The sequence below is a fragment of the Balaenoptera physalus genome (genome assembly GCF_965194825.1).
Source record: "Balaenoptera physalus genome assembly, chromosome: 2".
Lineage (NCBI taxonomy): Eukaryota > Metazoa > Chordata > Mammalia > Artiodactyla > Balaenopteridae > Balaenoptera > Balaenoptera physalus.
Window position 1 is genome coordinate 177,515,640 of NC_138883.1, and position 26,929 is coordinate 177,542,568.

The following is a 26,929-nucleotide window of genomic DNA, read 5'->3' on the forward strand; positions in this document are numbered from 1 at the left end:
GCAATAGAAATAAAAGCAAAAATAAACAAATGGGACCTAATCAGACTTAGAAGCTTTTGCACAGCAAAGGAAACCATCAACAAAATAAAAAGACAGCTACGGACTGGGAGGAAATATTTGCAAATGATGTGACTAAGAGTTCATACAACTCAACAACAACAAAAAATAAGCAACCCAACTGAAAAATGGGCAGAAGACCTAAATAGACATTTCCCCAAAGAAGACATACAGATGGTCAACAGGCACATGAAAAGATGCTCAACATGGCGAATTATTAGAGAAATGCAAATCAAAACTACGAGGTACCACCTCACACTGGTCAGAATGGCCATCATTAAAACCTCTACAAATAACATGCTGGAGAGGGTGTGGAGAAAAGGGAATCCTTCTACACTGCTGGTGGGAATGTAAATTGATATAGCCACTATGGAGAACAGGATGGAGTTTCCTTAAAAACCTAAAAATAGAATTACTATATGATCCAGCAATCCCACTACTGGGAATATACCTGGACAAAACTATAATTCAAAAAGATACCTGCACCCCTATGTTCATAGCAGCACTATTCACAACAGCCAAGACATGGAAGCAACCTAAATGTCCATTGATAGATGAATGGATCAGGAAGATGTGGTGTGTATGTGTGTGTGTGTGTGTGTATATATATATATATATATACACACACACACACACACACACACATATACACACAATGGAGTATTACTCAACCATAAAAAAGGACAAACTCATGCCATTTGCAGCAACATGGATGGACCTAGAGATTATCATACTAACTGAAGTAAGTCAGACAGAGAAAGACAAATACCATATAATATCACTTATATGTGGAAATCTAAAATATGATACAAATGAACTTATCTACAAAATGGAAGCAGACTCACAGCCATAGAGAACAGCTTTGTGGTTGCCAAGGGGGAGGGGGGTGGGGGAGGGAAGGACTCGGAGTGTGGGGTTAGCAGATGCAAACTATTATCCATAGGATGGATAAACAACAAGGTCCTACTGTAGAGCACAGGGAACCATATTCAATATCCTGTGATGAACCATCATGGAAAAGAATATGAAAAAGAATATATGTATGTCTGAGTCACTTTGCTCTACAGCAGAAATTAACACATTGCAAATCAACTATACTTCAATAAAATAAGTTTTAAAAAGTGTCTTACCCACAGAGCACAGAGGTAGGTTAGGAAAGAAACCACATGGCTCTGAGCCTGCAGGTGTTTGATCAGCTAACAGTGGCCGGCGCCCTGTGCCCGGCGGGGCAGCCACAGCTGGACGGCAAGGGGGCTGGAAAGAGGTGAACAAACTCCCTTGGCAAGTGAACCTCGGAGCCACCGAGTTGTGTCATAAACTGTCTCCTAAATGCGCAGGGCTGAGGGACACCGTGGACAGCCTGATTCGTGCTTTCTTCTTGGCAAGAAAAAGGGATTATTTCTCCCAAATCTGCTGCTCTCCGCCCTCACCGCCTCTAGCGCAGAGCACCGCACGGAGTGTCTTGTTTTGCCACACAGAGCACAGCGCCCACGGGAACCATGAGTAGCTCTGACCGTGTATTTATTCTGCCAGATCCACAGAGCGCCGTCAGCGCTCTCGGCCTCAGAGGAAATAGCCTTTCATTCTGAACACGTCTTCTGTGCGTGGATTTACTGTGACGTGATGGCACCCTCTCGTTTCAGCTCTGACGCGTCGGCTCTGTGTTACTTCATGGCTTTCATTTCGGCAGCGTCCAGCCACATGGTGACCGTCATGTGGAGACAGATCATCACTTTCCTAGGAAACCTCTGGGACGGGGCAGGGGAGGCGTGAGGGCGGCAGAGAAACCTTACCATGCCAGTCGGCTTTCTAGAGGGAAACCTCACAGCTGTCAGCCACAGTGGGGTGTTGGGAATCTATCCACGAGGCTTACGAAGAGGTTCTCAAAGGGAATGCCTCGACTGCCCCTTCGCCCGCGGCTGGGGCAGACGCGGCACGCACTCCGGATCTGGCAGCCGCGGTCCCCGCGGCGGGGCTCGGGGGACACGTGAGCGCTCACTCACCTGCCGTGCTCACGATGAACTTCCACTTGACCACGTAGGCGTCGCCCTCGTGGAACTGCCCAATGCTCTGCTTGGGGAGCCTGCTGTAGTCGAATTCCAGGATGTGCCAGACGTCCACCGACATGCTGGCGATCTCCAACTGCCTGCGGTCGTCCCCTGGCACCAGGCCATAGCCCCGGCCCACGTTGACCCCGTCTAGCACGGTGCCGGCTGTCGTCTGGGGCACCGGCACCATCCGCGTCACATCGTAAGGCTTGACCTCCGCCCGCGGGTCGTCCTAGGAGAGAACGCAGACATGCCCGGCGGCAGCCTGTCACACTGCACACTGCAGTGGCGGTGGGACGGCCTCAGATACAGCGCTCAGGCTGTGTCAGGGCACTTAAGGCAAGGCTGCGTTTAGGGGGCAGACAGCCACGACTGTGAACGGGACGCCGATAAACCTGGAGCCGCAAACACGGCTGCATTCACCTCCTGAAGTCAGAACGTAACTGGAGACCAGTCTGCTGTCCTAGTAAACCCCAGGAAGCCTTTTAGCATTCAGGCCCCTTCTGCAGGGACCCAAACCAAGCCCCGAGGTTTGGGGCTTGATCCTCGCACGTACCTTGTGCTGGACAAGTTCGCTGGCGTTCTTCTCGTTAGGTCTCTTCAGTTCCGTCCAATCGAGAAATTTCTCTTTGAACAAAATCGTCTCGTTGTGTTCTGTAAGTCTCCCAAATATCGCCCAGTCAGGCCGCCCCTGTCCTTTTCTGTAGGCCGGGTCAGGGAGGGGAGGGGATGGGAAAAGAACCGAGATCAAACAAGTCATGCTGAACCCAAGAAGAAGTCCAAAACCAACACATGTGGCTAGTGAGAGAAACTCAGAATACGTACGCGGTAGACAGAATAAATGGTTCGTTTTCACTTATGTGACCCAATATATGACGTTTTGCTATTTTAGCCCAAAGCCTTGCAAGGCTTTGTGTCCTTGGAGCTGATGTGCCTGAATGTGATGTGACCCACGTCAGGACTGGACCTGCCTTGCATTCCAGCAAATTCTCGTGTTGGGGTCCCCTGGGGGGCAGCACGCTAGGCTGGGAGCTCAGCACAGGCAGGAGTCACACGCGTGTCTTCCTCGCCTCCTTTACGCCACCCGTGCTCACCCGCGGGGGCTCGCCACGTTTCCGTCAGGTTAATGAACAGATGTAGGAATTTATGCTCACCCTGAATCCTCTCTTTTTTTAAGTCATGTTACAATGGAGATCTCCAGTCTCCAGGAACAGGAAATTCCTCTGTTCCCTAAGTGAACATACTCTCATAAATCATAAAGTGACTTTGTGCATATTGATCTCTAGGCCACTGGACGGGACAGCGGGCGGGCAGAGCACAAAGACGGGAAAGGAAGCAGCGTAGCCCAGTCGGGAGGTCCGTACTGCTGTGGGATCTCAGAATCTGACGCTGAGCATGGAACACAGCTAACTTAGAAATGGGAAGAGCCAAGAAGAGACGTGCCGAAGGGGGTGAGCCCTGAGGATAAGGTGCGGGTAATTCCCATCCTTCCAGACCAACCCTGGCTTGTGGATTGGGACCATCAGACCGAGGGGCAGTGCTTCCTGGGCCCTGCGGTGGCCCCTGACGTGCTTCGTCACGTCCTGTTTGGTCCAGACCACAGTTTCTGGCATCACGGCTAAGGCACATCAAGGGGGGCTGCCCGTTTCAAAGGGGTCTGAAAGGATAAGGCACTGTGTGCAAATACTTCCACTGCCAATGCTCCCGGGACTTAGGAACCAAATATCAGCAACTGTGGAAAATTCAGGGCTACCCTGAAGGCTGTGGTCCTTATCAGAAAATAGCTGAGTGACTTGTCTTTTATATAAATTAATTCCACTCTGCAGACTCGCTAAGGTGCCTGTAGAAAGACACTTGGTCTCAGCTGAGAAATCCATCTTGCTTGTGTGAGGTCAGGGAGCACAGAGGGCAGGTCTGCAGCGTGAGGGTGTGAAGCTGGGTGCACCTTACCTCTGTCCTGACTCGCAGGTCTGAGCGGGGCTGAGTCATGACTCCCCGGTGAAGGGCTGGGGGCTCTACCTTGGCTGTACCTTAAAATCCCTGGGGGAGCTTTTGAGATGCACTGACACACAAACCACCCCCCCCCACCCCCCCCCGCCACCCAAACTGAAAACACATCTCCTGGGCCAGGACCGCCACGTGCATTTTTTTTTAAAGCTTCTCCGATGCTTCTGATCTGGGAGGTGTTGAGAGCCGGCGGGTTAGGTGCCCGCTCATCTACTTTCACGTCTCGGATGGTGTCACGACTAAATATAAATCGTCCGTCACACAGCTTTTATGCTTCAGTATTTTTTTTTGTTTTACTATACCAACTAAAACATTCTTTTTAGTCTTAGCTTTAGGACTTAAAAAACTAGTTGTTTCAGTACTAATTTTATGTTAAATGTGCACTTGCCTAAAAAGGATTTGAAAACTTTTCACCTACGCTGACATCATTTTGAATTGTTTCTATAATGACAATGAATAATAAAATCAATAATTGGATTCTAAAACAGGAAACTAGGTAGGAAGGTTGAAAAAATCTGTATGTTAGTTCAATTGAAAACATTAAAAAGCAGTTTTAATGTGCCATTTGGTGGCACGCATAATTTAAAAGCACTTCTCTTTTTTCCTGGTAGTTAAGAAATAAAAAACAATGATCCTTTGCATTTAAGAATTCTTTCTTTCATGACCATATTTCTGAGAGTTTTGTGCATCTTCGGCTGATTTGCCAAAATGACTTTTAAAAGTCCAGTAGACTGTAGGAAATATTATAATTACAATCATTATTTCAATACCACATCTTCCCTCCCTCAAAAAGCCATCATCTACTGCCAGATAAATGGAATTCAAGCGCTAGGCTGGGAAGGTGTGAAATCAGAAAGAGGTGCATTGCTTTTGCACCTTCAGATCCATGGCTGAATTCCAGGACCTGGCAAGCTTTTCAGATTAGCAAGTCATTTGTTTAAACAACAAATTATATGTCACAACAGCACCTGAATACTGCAGGTGGCATCGATTTGTTTACTTCAAGAAATGAAATGTAACAGGAGCATCTTCCAGATGACTACACCATCCATATTTCTGCATTTCTTAGGGAAAAGCTACAGCACCGTTCTCGTTGTGAATACTCACGGTACTGCACTGCAATCATTTATGAAAACTAAAACCCCTGAAGGGTGATGGCTAAACACTGCGGTGGGAGCCTTGGCTGCCCAGGGCCCCAGCGGTACCTGGGAATGAGCGGATTGCACTCTCCAGGGTCCAGGGGGTTGATGTCACAATTCTCGTAGTCAAAGGTTCCGTTCCATAAGTGCTTTGCCAGCTGAAAGGCTATTTTCCGTTGTGCTAATGTGACTTCTTTCCCGTGCCACACGTAAACTTCGCTCCCAAAATCAAACACCAGTACCTGGGGAAATGGCACAGAAGAACGTGCTGACTTCAAGGGCATGTTCCAGTTGAACCAGGGTCTCTAGTGACCGTGAGTCCAACAGGTGATGATTCAGATGCTAATGGAGCATTCAGTACAAGCACAAAAAGACTTGGCCGGCGGGTACTGCCCAGCCAAGCCAGCCTCTGCCCTGCGGGAATGATTTCTGTCTCGCGGTCCTAAATGCCCAAGTTAACGCCCCCTCCTCCGAACACTCGGGCTACCTAACACTTCTGATTCATAACAGCTATTTAAGCAGGTCTTCCTCCCCGCCCCCTCCCTTCCTCCTTTCCTCCTCTGCCATTCGCTCACTTAGCTTATAAGGGCCGCTTCACATGGCACTGAGGACCCAGTGATGTCTTTTCTCCCCTATACAATTCTAGGACCCTCAAGGGCAAAGACCATACTGTACTTATCAATGTATTTACAGTTGGGCTCACTAAGTGTTTGGTGAATGAATACATGAACGCAATGCTCTTACTTACATGCCTGTTGGTTGGTTCTATGCTTGCTTCCTAGTTTCCAGCAATCCCAATTCTACTTAACTGCAAACTAGGCTCAATTTCACCTTCTCTTTAAAATCATTCCTGATTTCTTTTTCTGTGACATTTTTTCTCCGTTTAAATTTGTCATACAGTCAGTCTAGCTTTGGATTACATCCTTTCTATAGTCTTCTACCCAACAAAATTTAAAGTCCTTTTGTGTCTTCCCCTTTTTTTCTCAACACTCAGAATACTTAGTGGTGGGACTTCCCTGGCGGTCCAGTAGTTAGGACTCCAGCTTCCACTGCCAGGGGCTCGGGTTCGATCCCTGGTCGGGGAACTAAGATCCCGCAAGCTGAGCGGTGCAGCCAAAAAAAATAAAAAAACTTAGTGGTGCTGGAAATATATGTAATTTCGTAAAAATAAATATGTGCTGCTGTGAGAGGAAAAAGTGGCACACTACTTGGCAAGCCCATACGCTACAGATACAGCTATTTTTTCTGAAACTTAAGGACTGAAAAATATTTAATGTTTATACAAAAATCAAGAGATGGGGCTAAGTCATATTTCCATCTGGCCTAAGACAGAAAAGCCTGCAATGACCCATGCCTCCTCTGAACAACATTCGGAATTCTGTATCAGCATCTAAGAGGGCAGTAATGGTTTGAAATCACAAATCGGTAGCCTTTAAAAAGATGTCTCTGCATGTACACACTACTATATTTAAAACAGACAATCAACAAAGACCTACTGTACAGCCCAGGGAACTCCGCTCAATATTCTGTAATAACCTAAATGGGAGAAGAATTTGAAAAAGGATACATGTATAACTGAATCACTTTGCTGTACACCAGAAACTAAAAAAAACACTGTAAATCAACTATACTCCAATATAAGATAAAAGTTTTTAAAAAAATTAAAAGCTGTCTGGTCTGCAATGAGCACTAACCCTGGCTAGCGTCTGTCGGGCACTTACTCCCTATTTTACAGGGCAGCCCGGAGCCAAGGGCTTTCTCGCTGAAGGGCAGACCACTCACTATACCTCTTTTGACTGCAGAAGGGAGCACTTTGGAATCTTCCCCCAGTAGTCGTCATCAGGAACGAGTTTGTCATCCATTAGTCGGTAAATGCAGTTGGTTTCTATTATGGCCGTTTCATAGAGCTCATCTTCCTTTGGGTCTCCAGCAGCTTTGGGGCAAGAACAGGAAGAGGACATTATGTTTCCCCCTGAAGAGAGGCTGGTTTGGAAGAAGGAAGCAGGCGAGGAGGAAAGGTAGTCAAGTCTCATTCTCTGAGATGCAGTAAACGCTTACACTGGTAACTGGTTTGGCCACCCAGAAGCTTCCAGAAGTCTTTGGCTGCATGAGTGTGTGTATTAATTCCTTCTTCGATAGTTTGGATATAAGTAGCTCTACAACCAAGTTCCCTCTTGGTCTGAATTAAACTTGCGAGTTCTGAGGCCTAAAAAGAGAGAGGAACACGATTACCTGGGCAGACAAGCCCACGGTCAGATGGAGGGGCAACGCTGAAGTCAGAGCAGAGAGACAGCGCGTCTGAAAGGAAAACCTTGTGACCACAGGATCTGGGGGGCTGGTGGGTGGGGATTGTCTAAAAGTCAAGAAAATGTAACGAAAGGACTGGGGGTATCCATTCCTTACAGCAACACTTGTCCATCTTCAAATTCAAAAGATCATTCGTGAAGCTTTTTACAAATACCCATCCCACTCCTCAGCCATATAAAAGAACAAAATAATGCCATTTGCAGCAACATGGATGCAACTAGAGATGATCATACTAAGTGAAGTAAGTCAGAAAGAGAAAACAAATACCATATGATATCACTTATATGTGGAATCTAAAATATGGCACAAATGAACTTATCTACGAAATAGAAACAGACTCACAGACATACGGAACAGACTTGTGGTTGCCAAGGGGGAGGGCGGGTGGGAGAGGGATGGAGTGGGAGTTTGGGATTAGCAGATGCAAACTAGTATATAGAGAATGGATAAACAACAAGGTCCTACTGTACAGCACAGGGAATTATATTCAACAGCCTGTGATAAACCATCATGGAAAAGAATATGAAAAAGTATATATATATATATATATATATATATATATATACATACATATAACTGAATCACCTTGCTGTACAGCAGAAATTAACACAACATTGTAAATCAACTCTACTGCAATTAAAAATAAATAAATAAATAAATAAAGGGGGAAAAAACCCCAAAATAAAGATACCCACTCCCTGGTCTTTTCCCACTAAAGTCTCATTCAATAGATCCACAGCAGAACTTCCTAGACACCTGGGATAAACAACTTGGAAGTGATGGGCCAGCTCTTTTTCTCCACAGGAGGAAGGATGAACCAGAACTTTCAACCTGGAGGCACAGGTCAGATTCCTTTGAAAACATCCCCCTTAAGCACTTACCAGGAGCTCGTTTCAGAGACCTTCTGGAAAATAAACACGCCTGTCCCCTCTCGCTTGAATGAAACACTGGACGTTTGAGAAGCTTTCTAGGGATCCGGCCACTGGAAGAACATTCTACCTGTGTCTAAAGGAGATGCAAAACGAGACCACTGTCGTTCCTCAGATACCGACCTTCGCCTTCTCTATGACGTTGGCGAACTCTCCGACCCACAGGAAGCAGTGGTGCGGGGAGAGCAGGAGGAAGCAGTCCCCGCTGTTGAGGGAAGAAGCGCGAGGTTCCACCAGCCGCGTCTGCACGTGTCTTCTTCCTGAGCACGAGGCAGAGGGTCACCGTCTCCCCCGAGAGGAGCGCTGCCCCGTGGCCCCGGCAGGCCCGACCGGGAAGCACCCGCGTCCGAAGCACCCCTGCTCCCGACTCCCCATCCTGAACAGCCTCATGTGCTCACGTGAGTTCCCATGACCCAGGGGACTTAGAGTCATAGCCTTGTCGATGACCTTCCCTGGTGGCAGGTTCCCAGAGGTCACCATGTTTCCTAGGACCATTCGCAGTGTCCTTTGGCAGCACGCGAATGGGTTAACTAAGGTTCCCTCCCCCAGGGGCGTCAGCAAACACCTCCTTTCCCCTGGCCCACTCATCTCCTGGTCTCCCTCTCTGCACTCAGCCCGCCTCCTACACTTAACAGCCTCTGCGGGACGGGGCAAGGCGAGGGCCTTCAGAGAGCCTCTTCATCCTTGGGAGTTTTTCTCTAAACTAAAAACTCGAGTCTGGAGAGGAATCAGCTTAGAGGGAAGCACTGCCTTGTGCAGCTGCCAACTCCTTCTCCTAAATGGTTTTGATCTTGCCACAATCGCACTGATGGCGTAGTCTCTGTGTCACACGTAGGAACAGAGGTGGGAGGTTTGCACTTGTCACGGGTCTTTTAAATACACTAGAAAGGGCAGTGGCCGTGCAGACACACCCTGGAAACCCCCAGCGAAGCGGGGGACAGGGCATGCTTTTCTTGAGCATTAATTTACAGCAGTGCCGCCCAAGGCAGCTAAGTCACTGGGGCAGAGGCAGAGCCCCCCTGGTTGTGGGTTAGGGCTCCTTGCTACAGGGAGAGAGGGAGGGAAGGAAGAAAGGAAAAGAGATAGAGGAAGAGAGAGAAAGGGAGAGAGACAGGAAGGGAGGGAGGGAAGAGAGAAGGAAGGAAAGGAAGGAAGGAAGACAGAGGGAGGGAGGGAGGAAGAAAGGAAAAGAGGTAGAGAGGGAGGGAGGGAAGAGAGAGAAGGAAGGAAAGAAAGGAAGGAAGACGGAGGGAGGAAGAAAGGAAAAGAGACAGAGAAAGAGAGAGGGAGGGAGGGAAGAGAGAAGGAAGGAAAGAAAGGAAGGAAGAGGGAGGGAGGAAGAAAGGAAAAGAGGTAGAGAAAGAGAGAGGGAGGGAGGGAGGGAAGAGAGAGAAAGAAGGAAGGAAAGGAAGGAAGGAAGACAGAAGGAGGGAGGAAGAAAGGAAAAGAGGTAGAGAAAGAGGGTGGGAGGGAGGGAAGAGAGAGAAAGAGAGAGGGAGGAAGGAAGGGAGGGAGGGAGCTGGAGCAGCTGAGACCCCCCTGCCCCACGCTCCCTTGCTCCCTTCCTCAAGGATGCCCATCTCTCCGTCTTGCTGCCCTAACGCCTGCTGACCCTGGCGAGGAGGACAGATGGAGAGAACGTTCTGGTGGCTGACGGGGTGTCTGGTGACCGTGTGCAGTGCGTGGCCGGGGTCACGAGAAGGGGAGCAGCAAAAGCTGAGCTTCTGGAATCAGACCGACCAGGGTTCAAAGCCAGCTCCGCCACTCAGCAGCTGCTGGGGCCTCGGGCGCATCAGTAAGCGCTGCAACTCAGGGGCGTAATGTTTCCCACCCAGTGGGATCTTGTGAAGCTGATGTGAGATGAGGTGGCACCCAGTGGGCTCTCCAAAAGCACGCGTTCCCTTCTCCTTTCGGGCACGCGGGGGAAGTCAGGCCTCCCGACGTTACCAGACTAAAATCCCTGCTCGTGTGTAATTCTCTCTGCCGCTCTAAATACCTTTAACCTGTAACAGCATCAGCTTTTTGTAGGGCACTGCGCTGTTGTTGGAATTCTGTTCCGTCAGGTTGACGCTCCGCAGGCTGACGTTGCTGAAGTTTTCTTTGCTGGCTAGTCCGGCCAGGGTGACTTCTGAGAAGTTGGAGTTGGCGGACACTGGGAGGGTCAAAGGAGGAAACACAGTGCAGGGGAAGCAAGACATTCAGGAGAAATGACAGTGTTTACCCTCAGCAATCACGCGTGAATCACTCACTCCTTTTTTCTTTTCAAGTTAATCCTGATGGGGAAAACATACTCTAGTCTGATTAACTACGCAGTGAAGCCTTGTGTTAGGAATTAAACATAGGATTGAAAGTGTAAATGCTTGCTGACGAGTGTCACCCTGGCCATGCAGAGGGACAAGAATGGAGTGGCAGTGTGGACGAGCCACATCAGTATAAAATCAGGAGCTGGACTCGTGCTGCAATTCCTCTAAAGCTGTTATAATTCCTGACAGTGTCAGATGTTGAAAACGCCTTCCTAAGGGAGACTGTTGGACCTCTTCCATCCTAAGTCTTTATATGCAGAAAAGCAGGCGCCCTGTAAGGCATGGTTTAGTGCTCATCTTTCTCTGGAGGCTAAGTGAACAACTACATGGTCTCTTGAGATTTGCTCTCAGATTTAAGACTGTGACAAGATGCTGGATTTTCAATGTGGACCAACAAATGTACATGTGTCCCCAAAAAGTGGAGGTACAGTTAAAGTACGTAAAACCTGTGCCAATAAACCTTTATTTCTCCAGCTCATTGTTTAAAAAACTATGCATATGCTAGAGAGAAACTCAGAAAATTATTTTGCTGGGGTGAGGTTCTAACACTGAAGAAATATAACGCTACCTGACAACTCGGATGGCATAGAGATTTTGTAATATCTTATTTAGTAAACCAGTTATAACAAAGACTCCACCACTTCATCCAAAGACTATTTCTAAAAAAAAACTTTAGTAAGTAGGTTTATGAGTGCTATAGAAAAATACAAATTACAGCAACAATCTTCAGAATAACAAGATTATGCATGCCATTAGCTCCGCTGGGAAAACCGCTCTTTCAGAACTGGGGAGCCACACACGACCGGGCAGATAAAAGCCGACGGTTTAGCCTGAAGTGGGATGAAAACCTCAGGCCTACCCCTCACGCTCTGTTCACTGCCCCATCCCAACTCTCCCGACTCCCCCCAGCCCACATCCCAGCTCCAAGGAGCCCGAGGGTCCTGCCCGAAACAATGTGAAAAGCACTGGTTTCTGCATTAATTAATAATGGAGAAATCTAGGATTAGGCAAAACAGAGATTTGGGACACTTGCCCATGAGAGATCGAATCATTTGCTCTAGAATAAGATCAAGTGAAGAATTGCTGTGTTTGGAAATGGGTTGAATTGCAAAGCCCAGCAACCTCCCTTTCCCTCCAACCTCTTGAAAGAAAACTCAACAAAACAGGATAATTTGATGTAAGTGAATAGAGGGGCCACACTGCAAGCCTTTCAGTTCCAAGCAGAGTTTCTGCAGGTGTGCACATGTGTGTACAGACGTGCTCATTTTTCTTGCACGAGCGTCCCTGAGCGCTGTCATTGGCCTTTGCAAGGCAGGAAAAGGAGAGGACAGAGTCACCTGCTCACCGGTTGCCACGCGCACAGCTGGGGATGGTCCTGATACTCACTCTTTTCTACTTTCATACGCTTTGATTCCATGAAGGCCACGTTCAGCCTCTGCTCCGTGTATCCCTGGAGGAGGTCCTCCCTTGCTGCCAGCATCTTCAGGGGGTTTTTGGAAGCCTGAGCCCGGCGCTTGGGCCTCACTGCACGCCTGTGCTCAGCCACGGAGGATGTCAACCTAAGAGGCAGAGCAGAGCTGGTGTGGCCTGGGGCCGCAGTGCCACCCACGCCCGGTGGCTTGCGTGTCTCTGAGCTGAAGCAACGGGCGCCGCGATTTTAGTTCTTGATTTCATTATAATGTTGCAGCTCCTCCCCTCCCATCACCCCTCCACTGACACGCAGTCAGAGGCTCTCGGAGGTGGAGGACTGAAGCCCATGTAGTTCCGGATCCCAGCCCATCCCTGGAGCCCCGCTCTCACCACGCCCCGTGGTCTCCAGCTGGAGGAGCGGCCAGTGCCTATGGGGCAGCCCATGCCCCTCCTGGCCAGCCCTGAAGGGTGCAGTCCTTCCCTCTCGTCACGCCCACAACATGCTGGTCACTACTTCTCCTGCTGGAATAGAAGCACCTCTCCTCCTCCGGGCTCCAGCAAGCCCGCCGAGAATGCACAGCCAGCCACTGCTTCTTGATTTAACCCTCTCTCCACAAGACTCAGCTTTCTCTCTGTGCAAGTTTTCCAGTTCCCTCCCCAAGTTACCCATCTCTAGCCTCCTCTCGACCCACTGCCCCCCTCTGGAAAATAAGCACTATTTTGAAAAATATATTGAAATAAAAGAGGCCTACAAAACCAACTATGACCATCACACACACACACACTCAACTCTGTGGGGCAGAAGACCAGACACGGGGAGAGGGGTGGACCCGGTCACATGCTTTCCCAGCAGATTCCGGCTGCTTTTAATGTCCTAAGTGCCTGGATCTCTGTACCTGGAGGTCCTCTTTCATACATAACATTGTCGTGTGTGTGTGTGTGTAAACATACATATCAATGTTTAAAGTACATGTAACCGTGTAAACAGTGACATTTGGGTGGGGAGAAGATTGAGCAATGGTTCACGACCAGTGTATGCAAATACCCAAAATACTACTTAAAGCTGGGGAATGGCAAATTGTTCATTTTCTTAAGGTAGCAAATTGAAAAAAACTGAACACACTGAAAAATGCAAAACAGGTATCAGGAGCAGCTTAAGGAAACATTTATGATAACCACGCAGACTTCCGGAAAAGACGGGCACTCTGAAAAATTTGTGGGCAACAGATAAACGTGGTGGCTGGCTGTGGGGTTATTAGCTCACCCAGCGCATTCTCCCTGCTTCTCGTGAGAGCTCCTTGACTTTCCTTTGGGGGAACCACCTCCCTCCATGCCCTGTCCCCTACCCTGGCTCTGGAGGGGGGTCCAAAGACCATCCACTGCTGGCCAATCAGCATCTTCCATCCCCTTGGCCACAATGATGGCTGTAGGGCCGGATGCAAACCCAAGAAAATCAAGCCTGGAACTTCTTCCGGGAAGGCTGGGCAGGGCAGCTGCCTGTGCTGGTGGTGGCCAAGGAGATGGGATATAAATCCGGAGTGAGGGGTGACCATCTACCACGTGATGACAGCCTGACTGAGAGGAAAGCCAGCCTAAAGGAACCAGGTGCCAGAGACCTCATTCTGAGCCCCCAGAACCTGAGTTCATGCCTGCGCTTTTCAAGGAGTGAACCTGTAAATCCCTCCATGCCTCTCTTCTGCTGAAGCCAGTTGGACTTGCCTTTCTTTGTGGCAATCACAACCAAGGGAATCCTAACACCATGAACACTTTTCTTTGGTGGTTTAGTCACGTTCCTGCATGAAGAGGGACCCTGGGACATCACTGAGAAAACCCTCAGATCTATTGATCTTATCAATGATTGCGAATTAAGTAACACGTTTCACTGATTTTCTAGTTAGCTGTATTCATTAGAGCCCAGGTGATCCAAACCGTTTTCAAAGTTGAGGAAGAATTTGACATGTCAAATGAAGAAAGGCATAGAAATTTCTGCTAACCAGTGTTCATAAAGTCTGCAAAACAATATTCGAGTGACGTGAAAAACACAGTCACTTTATTTTCATGGCCCAGGCATGTGGTGTGGATGCCAGGCTTTCTGCCGGAGGGGACGTCTGTCCTGGGCACGCAAGCTCTATCCAGCCCGGTGTCTGGTTCTAGACAACAGTGATTTTGAGACGGGCTGGGACCTGGGACCTGGGACCTGAGACCCTTTGCTGCAGGGCTTGCACCTGGACACACGTCTCCTCAAGCAACAAAATACAAAAAACGATAAGGGACTAAAAATAACTGTGCATGTGCAATTGGGCCAAATTATGGACAAAGGATACAAAAAGACCAAAAAACCCAACTGCCACTTCTGAAGAGCTGGAAGCAAAAACAGGGTGTCAGGAGCAAAAGCAGGGCACTGCGCATGCCCCCTGCACACAGCACCACCAAAGGGGTGGGCAGACCACCTAAGCCATGCCTCCGGTCCGACCCCTGGACCCGCCCCTGCCCTCACCCCATATAAGGAAGCAGCTCACCCCCCTCGGGGAGCGAGCCAGGGAACCTGTTACGTGTTCTCTCTCCCCCCTGCTGCAGCAGGGGCCCCAATAAAGCCTTGCCTGAGTTTCTTGTCTGGCCTCTTATCAATTTCTATTGATTGGGGGAGGCCAAGAACCCTGGTTAGTATCAATCTGGCTGTAATGAAGTTCTATCGCAGAAGGAGGAAACAGTGAGAGAAGATTCCCGAGAAAGTGCTGTGTGGAGACCAGTGAAGGAATCCGTTCTCCAGGGGTGAAAGATGGGAAATGAAATAACTCACTTGGGGGCGTAAGGATCGAAAATGACATCAAAGTCCTCGTCCAGCTCCACGGGGCTTCTCGGTAGAGCGGAATCCACGCTGCGGTAGAACTTGGCAAAGGTTTCCTCATCGTCCGGCTTCATCACCTCTTTCACGGATTTCCCGGTGACGGTGAGGACCGTTTCTTGCATCCCACCAACTACCGACAAACAAGCAAATCAATGACCTGAGATTTGTGTAAAAACATGACTCCAACTATGCTTCACTGAATCTTAAAAATGATTTTCTTCCCGCTAAGGTCCAGGAGTGGAGCAGACATGACGGGGACGTCCAGGGTTCTGTAGATGCTTCCTGGGTATCAGCTGGCTTCTCAGGAAAGGACTTCCTGTCCGAACAAAGCGTGCACCGTGAGTGGTAGGAGGGATGGATGCTCAAGCACACCGAGAATTTCTCAACCTGCTCTTTTTGCTCTTTTGGAGGCAGAACTAGCTCAGCCTTATTCTAGATCAGGGTTTGGTGAAAACTTTTCCTGCAAAGGGTCACGTAGTAAATACTTTAGGCTTTGCATGGGAGTCTGTTTGACCTGTGTTGCCACTTACATGACTCTGCTGCTATAGTACAAAAGCAACTATTACCAATATGCTAAGGAATGGGCACAACTGTGTTCCAATAAAACTTTATTTACAAAAAGAGGAGGTGAGCTGGATTGGTTTGCCGACCCCTGGGCTAGATCACCATTACGTATAGGTAATAAACTTTGAATCGTTTGCATTCTTTGCCTTGCCAGCTTTGTTATTATATTACACTTTTATATTTCTGGTTTCAGGTGGTTGTCTGTATTATTTTCAACCTATAGGGGTCATTTTCAATAATAGGGACTCCAGGACTTAGTATTGGATAAATTGCAAGTACTGGACATTTTTATTAAGAGATGAGGCTATTTCTGCATGTTATTCTTTTATTATATATACTTCATGGACTTTTGTATTGAAATCTTTATTTATGCACTAGAATTTTCTTTTAGAAATCATTTGTGATTATAATAGCAGCTGCTACCTTATTGGAAATTGACATATACAACTGAAAGTTCATCAGGCCCAAGTTCACGTTGATTTCGTGTAATAATCTGCTTTCAGGGTTAAAGGCAAAATTACCAAGTCTACAATCCTGATTGGATGACATCCCAAGGGTTTAGTTACTTCTTTTTCATAAACTTTTTATTTATTTATTTTATTTTTGGCTGTGTTGGGTCTTCGTTGCTGCGAGCGGGCTTTCTCTAGTTGCAGCGAGCGGGGGCTACTCTTCGTTGCGGTGTGCAGGCTTCTCACTGCGGTGGTTTCTCTTGTTGGGGAGCATGGGCTCTAGGGGTGCGGGCTTCAATAGTTGCAGCACGTGGGCTCAGTAGTGGCTTGCAGGCTCTAGACTGCAGGCTCAGTAGTTGTGGCGCACGGGCTTAGTTGCTCAGCGGCATGTGGGATCTTCCCGGACCAGGGCTCAAACCCGTGTCCCCTGCATTGGCAGATGGATTCTTAACCACTGCGCCACCAGGGAAGTCCATCCCAAGGGTTTAGATCCAGAAACAAACGTGTTACTGGGGGCTCCCTACTGAGTTCATTACCAAGTGAATCAGAGTTTGGTAATCTAATCAGTGTTGACCAATAACTTCATTTCTTAAAAACGTAACAACAAAGATAACGCTTACAGTATGAATTGGTGAAGTCATAATAGAAGACAATTTAGCTAAGGAGAAAAAGCAATCCCAGTTAGGATTTAGAGAGTCTGAGAGCAGGGCAGGTGTTTCTAGGCTTCCTGAGCTACCCACTGAAACCCGAGCCACACTGGCTACAAGCACATGAACCCAAGCTTCCCTCTGGCTCCTGGTGTGTACCTTTGTTATTCAGCCTTCTTAGAAAGGTTTCCAGCCTGTCCAACTTGAGGTCTGATTCTAACTGCATGTCTGGTCTGGCTTCGATATCTGGGCAAGTAGAAAACACAGGTGAGAGAAGCACGGAGGGCTCTTCTGATCACAGACCTCTTGGCACATTGCGTGCCTGGTGACTCACCTTCCAGAGGTCTGGAAACTGGCGTGGTGCCCCTCGTTCTACTGCAGATAGGGGACGCTACTGGGGTGATGGCAGTGGGGGACGCCAGACCTGCAGAGCAGACAAAGGAGCTATTGAGCATCTCAGGAAACTTCCGGAAGTTCCCAGGACCCTGAGGGATGGCCATGAGTCCCAACGGAGATCTAACAATTTACAGAATTTACACACACGCATGGGACACACACATGTGCAGCTGGCAGGGACCGTGCCCACATGTGTCGGACACCTGCCCATGGAGACAGGGTTTTATTGTTTCTAAGGCCTGCAGCGGCGGTCAGGCTGCCATTCTACACTGAACCACGGGGACACGAAGGCAATCAGAACGTCCTCGAACAGATGAAACGGTGACGTCTGGGGGCTTTGGGGGCAGTAGAGGCAGCGGAAGAGAAAGTATACAGTCGTCCCTTGGTATCCACGAGGGATTGGTTCCAGGACCCCCTGTGGGTACCAAAATCCACAGATGCTCAAGTCCCTTATACAAAATGGCATATTTGCATACAATCTACGTACATCCTCCCGTATACTCTAGATCATCTCTGGATGCCTCATTATACCTAAGACAATGTAAATGCTACGTAAAGAGCTGAGGTGGCAAATTCCAGTTTTGCTTTTGGGAATTAAAAATTTTTTTTGATCATGGGTGGTTGAATTCGTGGCTGCGGAACGTGAGGATGCGGAGGGCCAGTTGTTTCTGCACCATCTCTGCAGAGGACGGGGAGACCGGGCTTGTCACGCCGGCCGGGAAGTGCCCCCGGAGTGTCCCTCCCAGCTGAGGGGACGTGGGGACCGTCTGGCCTTTGGGGGTGTCACTCAGAGTGTGGTCCTATTAGGCAATAATGCAGAGGGTGCTAAGCTTTGTAAGAAAGACACAAGAGGAACCATTTGTACTGATCTGTGACTGTTGGAGGATGGCACCCATGTCAGGTGTGGCTGGGAGCTCGGGACATGCTTCCGCCTGCATCTACCAAGAAGCAGGATGGGAAATCTTTAAACGGAGAAATGGTAAAAGACACATGAGAGGGAAAGACAGACATTCCAGCCTGAAGAAGGCGTCTGATTAGAATAAGAAACCTTAATAAAGACAAAGATGAGTATTCTGCCCTAACCTTAGAAGGGATTCGAAAGGGAAGTAATTAGCGCACTTACAGAGAACAAAATGAGACATTAATGTTCTTTGTCTGTTTGGAAGAAACGTGAAACCCTTGGGTGATGTTGCCACGTTAAGTATCCCTCCCAGAACCACAAAGGGAGAATATGTAAATCACTGTCGCTTACAGGGAAAAAAAACCACTGAAGTGAAGGGATCTGCCCCTCCTGTGAGGTGGAGAAGGACGTGCTACCGCATAACATTTTTAAGGAAAAATACTGAAATGTAGTTTACAACTTAAATTTTTGGTGATATTCTAGAAGTGCTTCTCAACATGTACATATACTTCCTTAATGTCAACGACATTTAAAAAGTACTTCTTTACCGGAACTGCAAAGGGTTTATATCAGTGAGAAAGTCAACTTTCTTGAAAGATGCTAAGGGTAAGTAAACTTTGGTATCACCGGCTGGGCAGTAAACTGTCGCCTGCTAAGAGGATGCATGAGGGGCACGGGCAGGTTTCATGAGCCCAGAGGTTATTAACCCTGAAGCCAGTAAACAGGCCTGGCTCCAGCCGACCAGGACACCGGCCCCTCGTGCTGTCACGGCGCGCCCTGCTGCCCGTTCAGGCTGCAGCACTGAGCTCCCAGAGGTGGACCAGCTCTTTCCTGGAGGGATTTAGGGTTCGTCCATAGTGGGGGAGGGTGCACAGATTTAAATTTCACGATGTGAGAACAAAACAAAGCATTCCCCATACCTCTGTTCAGTGAATGCTACAGGCAATAACCAGTCACCTGCTCTCTTCAGGACCGTTTCACATCTCTCTTATTCAAAGGTGCACTCTGAGTCCCTTCCTTCCAGGAGAATTCTAGAATACCACAGAAATCTGTGGCGTACTCACCGTTATGTAGCATCTAGGAATAAGAAAAAGGGAGACAGTCCTAGCGAGGCTGGGGAGAAAAGAGTGTTCTGGGGTGAGAGAATGAAAATCAGGGTACGGCATGCCTCTTGGCAACTCGCAGGCACACAGTAACCCGGGGAGATGGGAAATCTTGGTGGCTACAGCGTGGGGACTACTTCATTCTTTGGCGAGTGTAGGACACTGGACGCCCTATCACTGCAAATCCAAAAGAGCGGGGACTGAGTGAAACACATTACTGTGTAGGTGGTAACAAATACTAGAAAAACAGGGTACAGTTCTTCCATTAGATTGAAAGTACAAGAAAATTATTTCCTGAGCAAAGTCGTATCACACCCGTTAAATAAAGATCCCTGATTTATTCAGAAACACGCAAACTCATCCACTAAGGGAGAGGAACATCTCTGACTTTACTCTCCAAACCTGCCTAAGAGCAAAGCTACTTCCTCTGACATTCCTGTGGACAAGGGTAGTGGTATCTGGTAGTAAGGGCCTAACTTCAAATAAATTACCATCTTTTCAGATGGAAGAGGAAAGAGGAAACCAAAGTGAAAAGTCATCAGGATAAAAGCCTGGGCTAGAAGCTGGCAGATCTGAGCTCCGGTTCAAGTTCTCAGCTCGAGTTCTTCTTAACCAATGTGGGCCTTAAGAATCTGCTTTTGTTAACACAGGGATGGGGGTCATGTAAAGCATACAGAACAAACTCAAACGCCACCTCTTTCTGAGAGTAAATTATCTCCTGTTATCCTTGACAATTCCAGGAAAAGTTAAGAATAAATTTGTTACAAAGGATTTTTCCACCAAGATTTGGGTTCATCTCAGTTCAGGGGTTTTCCCTCCCTCCTTCCCTTCCTTTCTCCCTCCCTCCTTTCCTTCTGCAAATATTTATCACGAGCCTACACTGAGCTAGGCACTGTCTACGAGTGAGGATCCTGAAAGGTTTTGAGAAAAGCGAGCTGCAAACCTAGAAAGCAGACACCAGCGTAAGTTAACTCTACCTGAATGTGAAAACCTTTATCACTAAGTTAAGAAATTTGCTTAAACCGCAGCTTAGAAAATGAAGGTACGTGCATGTAGGTGAACAAGGACCCCAGATTTTAACCGTTTCCTACAGGATGTGGAGCCCCTCAGCTCTCTGGTGACTTCTAACCACGTGATTCGTCACTTTCATAAATCTTTGGAGTCCCCGCTGCAAATTAGTTCCAAGAGCTCAGCTGCAAGGGAAACTGCCCATCTGTAGGGAAATCTCACTTCCCTGTGGAAATGGATCCATCCTTTGGACAGCTATTAAAGCATGGCTGGAAATAGGGCTTCCGAAGCCAGGGAACTCTGAGTTTGATGGAAAGAGACCTGGGAATTAGCCTAAAAGGGAGAAGACAGAAACTCCTCCTTCACTGAGAAAGGCTCATTTGGGTGAACTGACTGCCAGATGGCAAGAAAATGGAAATTATTTCAAAGCAATGACAGGAAAGGACTAAGATCTGTTAGCAGATTTGCAAAATTGCTTTTGAAACCGGGGCTCCATTTCCAAATGGCTGTTTTGAAATGTGACTAATTGCATTATGCGTCTGACGTCGAAGATGACGGTGTCGTAGGGAAAGGTTTTCGGTAGGAATATCTCACAACACCTACCCAGAAAACGTGTGCACAATTTCAGTGAGGGCGCAGACCAGAGCAGACCGCGGCCTCATGTTTTACACTGAGCCCTCCCCGGCCACGCCCCCTCCGTGGTGGGCGGCGACGGAGCGCGCACACGCCTCCTGACCTCGCTTCACCATCCTGCCGGCCACGGTAAACTGGGTGGAGTCGTTGGCTGCCCCGCGGCCTCGGGTCTTCCAGGCGTCCTCTCTCACCGTGATGAGATGCTTCCTCTCTTCAATCGTCATCTGGCTCTCTCGACTTTCTGTGACCCGCTGTTTACGGAGTGTACCCAGAAGAAAACAGGAGAGCAAACCACAGAGACACAAGCGTTAGCGTGCAGCCCCCTCCGTGAGCCGAAGAGCAGGCAGAGAGGAGCCGCGCATCGTCCCCACGCGTCCACAGCTGTCCTGTCTGAAATACGCTCGGCTTCCCTGTTTCCAGCTTGGGTTAGAGATCGCCACCACCACCACCATGGGAACTGTAGGTTAGAGCTTTGTTTTTCACTTATTTGTTTGCAACACTGGAATATCAAAATGATACTCTGTAAAAAGAAACAAAAATAGACTGTCTTCCTGCCATGAATTTTACAGGGTTTTAAAGTTGCTCTGTTTTACTTATCTAGTTAAACTCAGTTGCCTAGGACTCTTTATCCATTATACTCACAGCGAGCACGGTGGGTCTAGAAAATCTTACCCACTTAAGTTCACGAGGAACATAGTCAATCATACAGGAAGGAAAGCTGATTAGGGTAGGATGTGCTATCAGAAGGCTTTCTGGAACTCGTGTGCTTCTTCCTAGAGCAACTATGTTACATGGGCAGTTAGGTAATAACCAGGTCAAGCCCATAAAAGTGACTTTTAAGTCACAGAATATCTGACATTGAGGCTGAGTTGTGCTATAGAGATAACCTACATACGTAATAACAGTTCTACCTAAAAAAGGCATTCAAATGCTTCTAATTGGGGTTCTGGAGATAGGTGCCTCTTCAATTTCTAAGCCATTGGTGACACTCATTTGGCCTAAAAGGCAGAAGCTGGAGGTGGGGTGGGTGACTTGAGGGAGACCAGGAAAGGAGGGGGATGGGCAGGAAGGCACCGAGGACCAGTGCAGAGGAAGGGTTGTGGCCAGGAGAGTGGATGACTGCAGCAGGCTGACACAGGAGAAAATCTTTCTCTCCTTCACCCGTCCCTCCTTTCACTACAAAATCCCCCTGGGTATGGGGGTGGGGCACACAGGGGGAGAAGCAGTGGGGAGGGCAGGAGCCGTGGAAGCTAGTGCTGAGGAAAGAAAAGCATCGTCCCCAGAACAGAAAGAGCTTCTATCTCCAGGTCCTTCCTACTCATGAGTGGTGAGATGACCCTAATTCCACGTAATTCTCTGAATCACAGGCCCTTATAAACTATGAGGTGGACTTGCTAGGAAAACCTCATCAAAATTCAAAAAAGAGGGTAAGTCTTCTTGGAAAATGAAGTTTCAGGAGTGAATTTTAATCAAATCAATAGGACACTAGCCTTAAAATATTTTAAAAAACATATGAAGTGCCAAGAAAGTTTTCTTCTCCAAAGATCCAGACATCACCAGTTCTACGGTGAACTCAGTAAAATCTCCAGAGTCCTGGTGCACGGGAAGTGTGGTTAATGACTCAGAAAAATGGTATCCCCAGATCAACAATTCCACTTCCCAAGGCACTTGGATTCTCCTGCAGCTCCAAGGAGAACGTGATGGATGTAAGCCCTGGGATGATACAGGTGTTCCAGGATTCAAAGTGTCCAGTGGTTTGCCAGATCTACGTTAAGGAGCATGCTTTTCACTCACCTCTAAATGACGTTGTTAAACATAAACGTTTTTGCTTCTCTAGAAGTTTCACCTTAACTTTACCACTTAGTAGGGTTGGTCTAGAAGCCCCTGATTCCCCTTATCTGACTTTAAATGGTTCTATAATGCAGTAAGATATATATAATGTGTATATATATATCTTATATATTTGTATATATATCATATGTGTGTATTATATGTATAAATATATAGTTTATTTATTCCCTTTAGAAATTAATAAAATGTATCACAAGTTGCTATTAAATTTTAGAACTCAAAATGTGAAAACAGGCAAGATAGACATCTTTGTCCATGTACTTTTTTTTTTTTTTTAGCTTAAAACTTCATGATTGTCTTGTCTTGCTTTTCCCTTCGAAGGTTTTCTTTCCTCATTTAGAGAAGGACATAATACATAGCATAGTAAGCACTGTGTCATTTTTCAGGTTTTCCTAGGTTTAGCTGATGATATTTAGGATTGACTGGGAGAGTAAGGGAGTTGGGGCATAATATGAATAGAAGCCCTACCCAATCTATCTTTTACTCTTTCAAATATAGATCTCATGAACATGATGCAGAAAGATGAGGAAGGGGAGGGAGGGAATGAAAGAGAGAGAAGGAGAAAAGAAGAAGGGGGGGAGGGGAGGGGGAGGAGGAGGAGGGGGAGGAAGGGGAGGAGGAGAAGGAGAAGAAGGAGAAGAAGAAGAGGAAGAAGAAGGAGAAGGGGAAGGAGAAGGAGAAGAAGAAGGGGAGGGGGAGGAGGAGGGGAGGAGAAGGTAGTGAAACAGTTGGGAAGAAAGGAGGGTCTTAGGGATGGACAGAGACTCGGTAGGACACAGCTAGAAACTGTGCAAAGGGTTAAGCTGCAAGAATGTTTTCAGGTTACCATACTGCTACTGATGGGTTTGCCTCTGTACACCTGAGAAATCACAGTGCAAATCTCACTAAGTGTTTCTGACACAGGAGGTGATACACGAGAGAGAACTAACACGTGTGGCTAGGATTAGTGCAGATCTAAGGGTACAATTCTTCTACAAGTGGAGAGCTTCATAGATAGAAAATACTGTGATCTGACTTTTAAGTTTTTATCTTATTCACCTCTAGTGAAACTACATCACAGGAAGAAATCACAGAATCATGTGTTAAGAGAAATAAGGTACAGTGACAAATCAGCACTTCTCAGTTTTCAAAAATGCTATCACCATTTCGAATCCTGTGCACTGTTAAGGAAATTTAGCTCTGCCATCTCTTTAAGTGATTTCCATCCATCATCAGTGCCCAGAGCCTCACGTGGCCTGAACAAAACATGGGAAAAGATCTCAACTAGGTTTGGACCTCAAAGTGACTATAATCTGACCTTGTCACCCTTTCCCAGCAACTAAGATGAAAGGAAGGGAACAAGGAAAATCTTATTCTGATACAGACCTGAGGCATGTGAGGAAGAAGAAAACGTGGGTTGAAGCCTGACAAGAGACAAATAGTCCATTTAGACAGAACTTGTGTGCTGTTTAAATGTTCTGTTTCCCTCTCTGAGCCCCTGCATTGTTGAATATTTATACCAGGACTGCTAGAGGAAAGGATCTCCAGGAACACTGAGGAGCTAGTGCCCCATCACTGGTATGTAAAACATTTATCTGGGAAATTTGTCCAGAAGTAAAAATACAGGATTTTTAGGCCATTTTAATTTTGAAGTGATAAGACATAGATTGCCTTTGGTAAATGTTATTTTTCTTTAAACTTAAAAATATATGGAGAGATAGTCCATGTTCATGGATGGGGAGATGCAATCTTGTCAAGATGTCAGTTCTTTCCAACTTGATTTATAGATTTGGTGCGATTCTAATCAAAATCCCAGCAAGTTACTTTGTGGATATTGATGAACAGACAAGTTTATATGGAGGAGCAAAAGACCCAGATTAGCCAACACAATATTGAAGGGGAAGAAAAAAGTCAGAAGACTGACACTCCCCAACTTCAAGACCTACTGTAAAGCTACTACAAAAGTACCATTACTACCAAGACAGTGTGGTACTAGTGAAAAAACACACAAATAGATCAATAGAACAGAGTAGAGAGCCCAGAAATATACCCACACAAATATGCTCAACTAATCTTTGAAAGAAGCAAAGGTAATACAGTGGAGAAAAGACAGTCTTTTCATAGTCTTTTCAACAAATGACTGCACATCCACATGCAAAAAAAAAAAAAAAAGAATCTAGATGCAGGTTTTGTACCCTTCACAAAAATTAACTCAAAATGGCTCACAGACCTAAATGTAAAATGCAAAACTATAAAATTTGTAGATCACATAGAAAAAAATCTAGATGACCCTGGGTTCAGTGATGACTTTTTAGATACAACACTAAATGCATGATCCATGAAAGAAACAGCTAATAAGCTGGACTTCATTGAAATTAAAAACTTTTGCTCTGTGAAAGACACTGTCAAGGGAATGAGAAGACAAGCCACACACTGGGAGAAAATATTTGCCTAAGACATACCTGATAAAGAACTGCTATCCAAAATATACAAAGAACTCTCAAAACTCAACAAGAAGAAAACAACCAATTTAAAAATGGGCAAATGATCTGAACAGACACTTCACCAAAGAAGATATACAGATGAAAAGATGTTCAACATCCTATGTCATCAGGAAAATGCTAATTAAAACAACAAGATACTTCTACACACCTATTAGAATGGCCAAAATCCAAACCACTGACACCACCCAATGCTGGCGAGGATGTGGAGCAACGGGAACTCTCATCACTGCTGGTGGGAATGCAAAACGGTGCAGCCACTTTGGAAGACAGTTTAGCAGTTTCTTACAAAGCTAAACATACTCTTACCATAAGATCCAGCAATCATACTCTTTGGTATCCAAATGAGTTGAAAACTTATGTCCATACAAAAACCTGCAATGGATGTTTAGAGCAGTTTAATTCACAATTGCCAAAACTTGGAAGCAACCAAGATGACCTTCAGTAAGCAAATGGATAAATAAACTGGTCCATCCAGACAAGGACTATTATTTAGTGGTAAAAAGAAGTGAGTTATCAAGCCATGAAAATACATGGGGGAACCTTAAATGCATATTACTAAGTGAAAGAAGCCAATCTGAAAAGGCTATATGCTGTACGATTCTAACAATATGACATTCTGGAAAAGACCAAAACTATGGAGACAGTAAAAACATCAGTGGTTGCCAAGGGAAGGAAGAGGGGGGGGGAAGAGGTAGGGATGAAGAGGCAGAGCACAGAGGGTTTTTGTTTTCTGTTTGTTTAGTTGTTTTTTTTTTGGCTGCGCTCCACGGTACATGGGATCTTAGTTCCTCAACCAAGGATCGAACCTGCACCCACTGCAGTGGAAGCGTGGAGTCTCGACCACCGGACCGCCAGGGAAGTCACCACAGAGGGTTTTTAGGGCAGTGAAACTACTCTGTATAATGTTACAATGATGGATACATGTCATCATACATTTGTCAAAATCCAGAGAATGTACGACACCAAGAGTGAACCCAAATATAAATTATGGACACTGAGGGATAACAACTTGTCAACTGTAATAAGCATGCCATCCGGTGGGGTATGCTGATAATGGGGGAGGCTGTGTGTGTGTGTGGGGGGGGTTAGGGTAAGTCTCTGCACATCCTGTTCAATTTTGCTGTGACCCTAAAACTGCCCTAAAAAGTAAAGTCTATAAAAAAAGTATACTATATATATATATATATATATACACACACACACACACACACACGACATGTGTATTATATAATATACATAATTTATATTTAAAGACTTCAGTAATGTATCTTTTCTTTTAAAGTTTAACACTGACTTATTTAGAAGGAAACAGGCATTTCCCCCCTTAGTGATGCGACAGCAGGTTCGCTCCAGACCTCAGCCTCTTTTCTGGGGCGGACGCCGGCTGGCTATGCAGGCTGGGCTCCCACAGACCTGCGTTCCTAACTTCCGAGGAAAGGCGCTAAGAAGAGTGAGGGAAAGGCCGCCTCCGGGAGAAGAAACGGGCAGTTTCCACTTGTGAAGATGCCAGATGAAGCCGGGAGGACCCGCCAGACCCTTCCTCTGGCTGAAACCCTGTGCCTCTCCCTCAAAGACCTGTTTTGTCACCACGAGTCCTAAAGGAACAGAACAGTCATGATATTTCTAGTTGGAGGCTACCTCAGAGGCGTGGTCCCAGGGCTGATGAGGAGACAGAAGCCCCAAGAGGGGAATGACCGGCCAGGTCCCACAGACGGAGGGCAACTAGCACCTGGGGCTCGTGGCAAAGGGGATGCAGCCACTGTTTCTAGCTACTCTGACCCCAGGGACATTCCAAGGGGAATAACGAACAATCACTGGTATGTTTAGCTTTAAACATCATCACGTA

The 26,929-nt window shown here is 46.8% G+C and overlaps 1 protein-coding gene across 16 annotated transcripts in view; it reads right to left on the minus strand.

The window, feature by feature from the left end:
• The window catches only part of SVIL (supervillin), a 152,423-nt gene that overhangs the window by 18,870 nt on the left and 106,624 nt on the right, over positions 1 to 26,929 (minus strand). For 15 of the 16 annotated variants that reach the window (XM_082449492.1, XM_082449506.1, XM_082449502.1 and 12 more), the window contains 12 exons: positions 20,853 to 21,000; positions 17,043 to 17,132; positions 16,868 to 16,954; positions 15,001 to 15,178; positions 12,177 to 12,349; positions 10,484 to 10,639; positions 8,611 to 8,747; positions 7,310 to 7,457; positions 7,039 to 7,184; positions 5,318 to 5,493; positions 2,662 to 2,806; positions 2,061 to 2,337 (listed from right to left, as the gene is read on the minus strand). In XM_082449492.1, coding sequence (XP_082305618.1) covers positions 2,061 to 2,337; positions 2,662 to 2,806; positions 5,318 to 5,493; positions 7,039 to 7,184; positions 7,310 to 7,457; positions 8,611 to 8,747; positions 10,484 to 10,639; positions 12,177 to 12,349; positions 15,001 to 15,178; positions 16,868 to 16,954; positions 17,043 to 17,132; positions 20,853 to 21,000 — 1,861 coding nt within the window. Of the gene's footprint in view, positions 1 to 1,175; positions 1,806 to 2,060; positions 2,338 to 2,661; positions 2,807 to 5,317; positions 5,494 to 7,038; positions 7,185 to 7,309; positions 7,458 to 8,610; positions 8,748 to 10,483; positions 10,640 to 12,176; positions 12,350 to 15,000; positions 15,179 to 16,867; positions 16,955 to 17,042; positions 17,133 to 20,852; positions 21,001 to 26,929 lie in introns of those variants that run through there. The other variant, XM_082449497.1, reaches the window with a different exon arrangement.